General features: G+C 35.8%; 1 protein-coding gene across 2 annotated transcripts; it reads left to right on the top strand.

The window, feature by feature from the left end:
* Positions 1–1448: 1448 nt before the first annotated feature.
* On the top strand, positions 1449–7185 carry LOC104898928 (outer envelope pore protein 24B, chloroplastic). Of its 2 annotated transcripts, XR_007274650.2 has the most exons (4): positions 1449–1751; positions 1864–2223; positions 6530–6808; positions 6889–7185. XR_007274650.2 is itself a non-coding variant. In XM_010686059.4 (3 exons), exons 1-3 carry the CDS (start codon positions 1542–1544, stop codon positions 6608–6610), a joined length of 651 nt encoding a protein of 216 aa, XP_010684361.2. In that variant the 5' UTR covers positions 1449–1541; the 3' UTR covers positions 6611–7185. The 2 variants fall into 2 exon arrangements, 1 of the variants encoding a protein (XP_010684361.2); XM_010686059.4 differs by having other exon boundaries at positions 6530–7185.
* Positions 7186–7580: the final 395 nt, after the last annotated feature.

The following is a 7580-nucleotide window of genomic DNA, read 5'->3' as shown; positions in this document are numbered from 1 at the left end:
TCCTTTGGTTGTTTGCTTTGCAATGACAATTAATAAAAGCCAGGGGTAATTTTCTATCTCAATTGTTGGTTTATATCTTCCCAGGTCGGTTTTTAGCCATGGACAATTTTATGTGACAATTTCAAGAGTTACGAGCAAAAAGAGATTGAAGATTCTAATTTGTGATAAAGATCGAGCGAAGTCGAATATTACCACTAACGTGGTGTACGAAGAAGTGTTTCAAAATGTTTAAGTATCATTGATTAATAGTTGCCTAATTTGTTAATGTAAATTATTTTAATGACATTTAAGGAAATTGTTATCTATTAATTTTAAATTCATCACTTAAGTATATAATGTTCACCTTATTAACTTTCTTTCGAATAAAATAGCTATTAAATCTGTTACTAAATTGATGATGCCTTTTTATGTATCCTAATATTATCACGTCTATGTTGTATATTAATTTGTTCAATGATTTTAGCCAAAAAAAATTTACCGAAAAGTTCTCATGCAGTTTGCAAGGGTCTAGAAACCAATAGAACAACATCTGCTACTGAACGACTTTATTTAAAAATAGAAAAGCAAATACTATATCTCTATCAACTTTTTTAAAAAAATATAGGTGGTTCATGTGATCCGTCATGACATTAACTACATCAGCTATTGAACACACGGGTTATATGTTAATTTCTAAAATAATCTCAATACATGATTATGAAATCTTAAATCATAAGTTAATATTCACCATCATGATTTTAGGTCAAACTTCTTAAAATCTTCGATTTATAAGACAAAACATTTCCCGTGCAGTATGCACAATGCACGGGAAGTTACTGTTCTGTATGGAAGCAATGTCGAAGAAAAAATATTTATCCCAAGAATGACACTAATCCCGTCTGACTTCACTAATTTTCCTATCAAATTTCAGAGACGACAATTTCCTTTAATTGATGATTTGTTTTGCTATGACTAAGTAAAAGTCAAGGACAAACTATGTCTCATTTAGGCATGTATCTTCCAATACATGTTCTCAGCCATGGACAATTATATATTGTCGTTTCCGTAGTTACGAGCAAAAAAGGTCTCAAGATCTTTCTGTTTGATAAAGAACCTTGTTTGCATGCAAATACACAAAATGTCATTTACAAGGAAGTGTAAGCAAACATATAAATTGATTTGAAAATTTCATTTGTAATTTTTGTTCATCACCACTCATACTTTATGTTTTATGATTTTGTGTAATATCGAAAATTAAGTCAATCTTATTATGTGACTTCCTTTAAATATGTAATAAATCAATAAATACTCCTATGCATTGTGCACAGATCCTAATATTAGTTTGGAATAAAAGAAATATGGGATTAATGGTGGAAGATGGTCCAAACTTTAGATTATTTTTGACAATTTTTTTTTTCATTTTTTATCTATTTTCATTTCGATTTAAACAAAGTTGAAAAACTCGCCAAAAACCCTGTGAATCATCTTCGTTGCCCCAGTTTAGCCCACCCTCATTCACCACTTCTCAACTTGTCAACTCCTGAGTCCTCACCCTTACAGAGATGAAGGCATCTTTGAAGGGAAAGTATGAGTACGACACACAAAAAACCGCCACCTCCGCCACTTCAACACTCGCCATTCCAGCTGGCGACTTCAAACTCCGAGCTTCTATGACCGATGCCACCTTCGTTAAAGGTCCTTCCCTCAACGGCCTTGCTCTCTCTCTCGAAAAGCCTGGTTTCTTCATTGTGGATTACAATGTCCCCAAAAAGGTTTTCCTCTTTCCCATCTTTTCGCGCAATCTATATTATACATCCGATTGTACTAATTATTTGCTTCAATTCCTCATTTGCTTGAATTTTAAGCGGAGTTTTGTTGCTCCAGGATTTTCGATTCCAGTTCATGAATTCAGTTAGGGTGCTAGAGAAGCCGTTGAAGCTCACTTACATTCACAGTGTAAACGATAATCGTACTGTGTTGGATGGAACTTTGGTGTTGGATTCTAGTAATAAGGTTTCTGTTAATCATATGTTGGGTTCAAGGAATGGTAAATTGAAGTATAATTATGTTCATGGAGGCGGTACGACTTTCGAACCGTGCTATGATTTGGGGAAAAATTGCTGGGATTTTGCTTTGTCTAGGAGAGTTTATGGAGATGATATTCTTAAGGCTTCTTATCAATCCTCCAATCGGATTCTCGGTGTTGATTGGACAAGAAATTCTAAATCAAATGGATGTTTTAAGGTATATCTGTTTCTAAGTGGTTTATTCAGCTTTGTTTCACTTCCTGTTATCGCTCTTCTGCTTTTTTGAATCATTTTCTGCTGTCTTCCTTTTGTTGTTAATTTCTTGGTGGTGAGATGATTATTGATTGGGTAGATGTCTTAAAAGGAAAATTCAATGATGAAAATTCATAATTGAGTTCCTATGATTTGTTAAAGTAGCAACTTTGGTGTGCATCGATTATGTTTTGTTCGATTACGGCTTATCACCTCATAGAAGAGAATGAGAAGGAATAAATCTTGCTATACTTAACACTAGATTTGATTGTAGTTGTAAATTTTGGTAATAGCCTGGTTTTATATCCTTGAACGAATAGCTATATATACTTGCGTGGTCTTTAGTCTGCTGAGGAAGACATTCAGTGTTGAATGAATATCTACTGCTGCTTTTCGAAAGAGCTGGACTTTTATCTTGTGATACATTTGGCTGGTGATATTTTAGGAGTAGCAACCATTATCTTGTTCTTGAAGTTATGAATGATATTGATACACTTTCAGCCGTTTTCTTGGCTATGAAATTGCCACCTTTTCGCCAAAGTGAAATTATATTATAAATGTTAATGAGAGTTGAGGACTTGAGGAGTTTGGCAGTGCTCATATGTTAGAACATCAGTGCTTTCTATAGAATCACACTAGAAACTTTATGAAAGAAAGTTTATGACGAGAATGAGTTATAATCTCTGTGGGTAATATATTTTAGCTTTTAAATATGGCTTGGTTTTTAAAAGTTGTTTAACAAAGCTATTGAAGATAGTGCAAAAGTTTCCAATGTTAGTGCAGTAAGACAATGTTTGTAGTAGGAATTATGTCCTATGTGAAACAGTTTCTTTGATAAAAATACTGTTAACAATAAAAACAATGCTAATTGACCTTTGAATTTGCTTTGGAGACAAGGGGGGCTGACTCCTTTCCAAGTTTCCACTACCTCTGGCTTCTTTCATAATGGATGTGAGGAGAAGTAAAATATGATTATTTTGCACCTTTGGCAGCGGAGAGCTTGTCTTGCTTAGTAGAACCAAAGCCATATACAGCAGATATGGTAGCAAACACCACCTACAAGCTGCAACCCTCCCTTCCCTCACCGCCTCTCCTTTGGGGCTTTCCTTCCTTTCTTAACGACCCGTTTGGTTAGTGGTACTAAATCGTAGTAATGGTAATGTTTTTAGTGTAAATATGTTAAGCATTTCTTGCATTACCATCTATGGTAATGAAACTTGATGTGAAAACATATGTTTTCCTTCATAAATTTTCATTACCACCCAATACCACCTTCTCAAGTGGTAATGGATAATAATGAAATTTTAGGGAGTAAATAGGTGTTTTGGGATAAAGTAGCATTACAATGGATGTTAACATGGGGATGCCTTTACAAGTTTGCACTAGAAACCATTACCATCACTACCATTAACCAAACGGGCCGTTAAGGCACTGCCTTTCGAATGGTTATCTTGTGACTTGTGAGAGACTGCCAAGTACAAACTTATCATGTTATCACTCCTCGTTTGATGATTGCACTGGTAAGCTGTGTTTTAACCCCTTCCATGATTTATTCTTAGTTTGTTTTTACCTAAATTCATATAGATTACTCACTAGTTAGTCCTAGGTGGTTATCTGCATTCTCCCTTCTTCAAAAGTTGTACTGATTTTGTGTTGTACTATTGTTTGCTTAGGGACAATCTTTTGACCAGTGTATTTTACATAAGGTGATAGATAAAAACAGTGTAAACCAAATTTCGTCGAACTTGTTTTCATGATAAATCTAAAGGGGTAATTATAAGCTTTGCGTAACATATATTGTACTACATATTAATGGCCAAGGTTAAAATTCTATTCAGCACTTACATAGGAAGGCAACTCAAGGACGAAATGTCTATTCGATTTGTAAAATCTATCAAAGCACCCTAGAATCAGTGTTGTCTTTGATTTCCAATGGCTTCATACCTGTGGGACGTCATCATTTTAGCAGTAGTGTGTATTTCATATTTACTCCTGGAGTGCCTGTCTAGTTCTTTCTCTTTTTAATTAGCCGTTTGAAGCAGCAATTTGAGAGCCTAAATTACTCCTAAACTCCTGTACTACATGGCTAATGATGAGAGGTAGTTACTAACTCCTCTTAGCCTTATTACAAGCTGATTAAACACACCACAACATAAATAAAACCGGCCCAAACTACCAATGGGCTGATTTACAATACACACATACCAAAAGCAAGTAAAAACACAAGAAGCTAAACACGTCCAACTCCAAGCAGCAGCTCCTTGGGCCTTTAATTGACATCCCATGTAATGCAAGTAACAAATCCGGGCTGAAAATCAACACTAAAACATAACTTCGACCTTGGATTGTAAGATGATTCAAATCCAATAATTTGAAAGATCATCTAATTTTGATATCTTGAGTCGCATTGATACACATGTATCAATGTTGTACTATTGTTTGCTTGGGGACAATCTTTGACCATTGTATTTTACATAAGGTGATAGGTAAAAACAGTGTAAACCAAATTTCGTCGAACTTGTTTTCATGATAAATCTAAAGGGGTAATTATAAGCTTTGCGTAACATATATTGTACTACATATTAATGGCCAAGGTTAAAATTCTATTCAGCACTTACATAGGAAGGCAACTTAAGGACGAAATGTCTATTCGATGAGTAAAATCTATCAAAGCACCCTAGAATCAGTGTTGTCTTTGATTTCCAATGGCTTCATACCTGTGGGACGTCATCATTTTAGCAGTAGTGTGTATTTCATATTTACTCCTGGAGTGCCTGTCTAGTTCTTTCTCTTTTTAATTAGCCGTTTGAAGCAGCAATTTGAGAGCCTAAATTACTCCTAAACTCCTGTACTACATGGCTAATGATGAGAGGTAGTTACTAACTCCTCTTAGCCTTATTTCAAGCTGATTAAACACACAACAACATAAATAAAACCGGCCCAAACTACCAATGGGCTGATTTACAATACACACATACCAAAAGCAAGTAAAAACACAAGAAGCTAAACACGTCCAACTCCAAGCAGCAGCTCCTTGGCCTTTAATTGACATCCCATGTAATGCAAGTAACAAATCCGGGCTGAAAATCAACACTAAAACATAACTTCGACCTTGGATTGTAAGATGATTCAAATCCAATAATTTGAAAGATCATCTAATTTTGATATCTTGAGTCGCATTGATACACATGTATCAATGTTGTACTATTGTTTGCTTGGGGACAATCTTTGACCATTGTATTTTACATAAGGTGATAGGTAAAAACAATGTAAACCACATTCTGTCGAACTTATTTGCAAGATAACTAAAGTTGTAATTATAAGCTTTGCGTAACACATATTTTACTACTTGTTAATGACCAAGGTTAAAATTCTATTCAGCACTTACATAGAAAGGCAACTTAAGGACGAAATGTCTATTCGATGAGTAAAAACTATCAAAGGACCCTAGAATCAGTATTGTCTTTTATTTCGGTCGTCATCATTTTAGCAGTAGTGTGTATTTCATATTTTCTCCCCCCCCCCCCCCGCCCAACCCCTCATGTCCCTCTCTGGTTCTTTTCTCCTTTTGACGTCAAAGCCATTATGTGGGACTTATATAGGTGTTATTAATGCAAATGGCTTTATCAGATTTGTTTTGAAATAAATTGTTGTTGGTAAATCGTAGCCTAGACCAATTTTATGCTTTGTATCATTTAAAAATAAAGGTCAAAGTGTGACCTACATAATCACAAAAGGCTAATAAGCAGTTCTTTATGGGACACAAGAAGTCATATTCGTTCTTATTTATATATGGCTATATGCTCCCCCTCTCCTCTCTCTCTTAAGTGGGTGGCGAGCTTGCAGAGTTTTTGCAAGTTGCATGTTCTTTGCATGAACTACTGTTTGTTTTTCTGGGCCAGATTGACCAGATAAACAGAGCACCCACTTAGGAAAACAAGCCTATTACTGACAACCCCTCTTACAATTGAATTACTACAAACCATATTACGACTCAAAATTACTTGAGTGACAGCTTGACGCTGTAGACTGTAGTGTAGTGAAGTGCGACAATCATGTTTGGGTCTGGAGATCTTTCACTCGCCTTCTAGACTTTTAGTGAATATTAGACGGCCATGAGTTTGGGATGTCTGTAGTCAGTATCCATTATTCCATACTTTACAGTTTACAGCTCTAGTTGGACCTTATGGCTTATTGTCCTGCTGACCCCTTTTGTTAAATATAAGAACTTAGTAAATGTACTGTGACCTGTACTCTTTTTTCTCTTGCAGATTTCAGCAATCTTCAATCTGGCTGAGGAAGTCAAAATGCCAAAGTTAATGGCTGAGAGCACATGGAATTTTGAAATGTGATGCATTCTTGATAGTTCACATTTACCCTTCTTTTTTAAAGAAAAGATTATCTTACAAGCAGCAATGTCCTGTAACTGTAATGCTGTTCTTGTTGACATTATGGATTTTGATGTGCGTTGACTTCCAGAATGCTATACTAGAAATGAAAAAAAATCTTTTTGATGTGCCGCCTTCTATATTCTGACTCTGGAAACACAGGTTGGTGAATTGTAACATGTCATAATACTAAGATTTCTATGACTGATTTGCATTTGATCATTTGATGTTTCTTTGTCCAGTACTTAACGCTACCAGCCAAGGATTACCTTCCAGAGTTCCACTTTAATGTTTTAGCTATGTAGTGTTTCTGATCAGTGCTTCTGTTGGCGAAGTTGAGCTTGGTGCCTGCTAAAAGACCTTGGAGCTTGAGGACTGTATTATTTAGAATATTTTGTTTTCTCTTTTTTTTTGTTAGTCTTCATATTACAAGTGGTTTTGGCGGGATTTTATCTAGGAATAAAGAGCTCATTGGGGTTATTTATCGCCCGTATTTACTAAACAGAGCTCGTATTTTTATACCATATTGATTTTTTTTACCCCAAAAATATAAAAATTTTAGAATTTTTTACGAGGAACCGAATCAATTTTTCATCTCCACCATGGTGGAAACGAAAAAAATATGACTCCATGGAGGAACCAATCTTTTTTCGATTCTACCATGGTGTAACCGGTAAAATTAGTCGGTTTGGTTCAATGAACTGTAAAAATATATATTTTTTAAATTTCATAGCAACAGAGAAAGAAGGGAGAGAGAGGAAGAAAAAAAAAGGAGTGGGGGCTACACGGGGAAAGGGGGTTGCTAAGGGAAGCACGTGGGGGGGGGGGGGCTTGGATGCACTTCGTGGGCGGTTGTGAGAGTGCTCGTGGCAGTGAGGGCAGGGACAAAGGAATAGGAGAGTTGGGGGGGAGGCAAGGGGGGCATAGGCAAAGG

The sequence above is a fragment of the Beta vulgaris genome, chromosome 1 (assembly GCF_026745355.1).
Source record: "Beta vulgaris subsp. vulgaris cultivar EL10 chromosome 1, EL10.2, whole genome shotgun sequence".
NCBI lineage: Eukaryota > Viridiplantae > Streptophyta > Magnoliopsida > Caryophyllales > Amaranthaceae > Beta > Beta vulgaris.
This window is presented reverse-complemented; position numbering and strand designations above follow the sequence as displayed.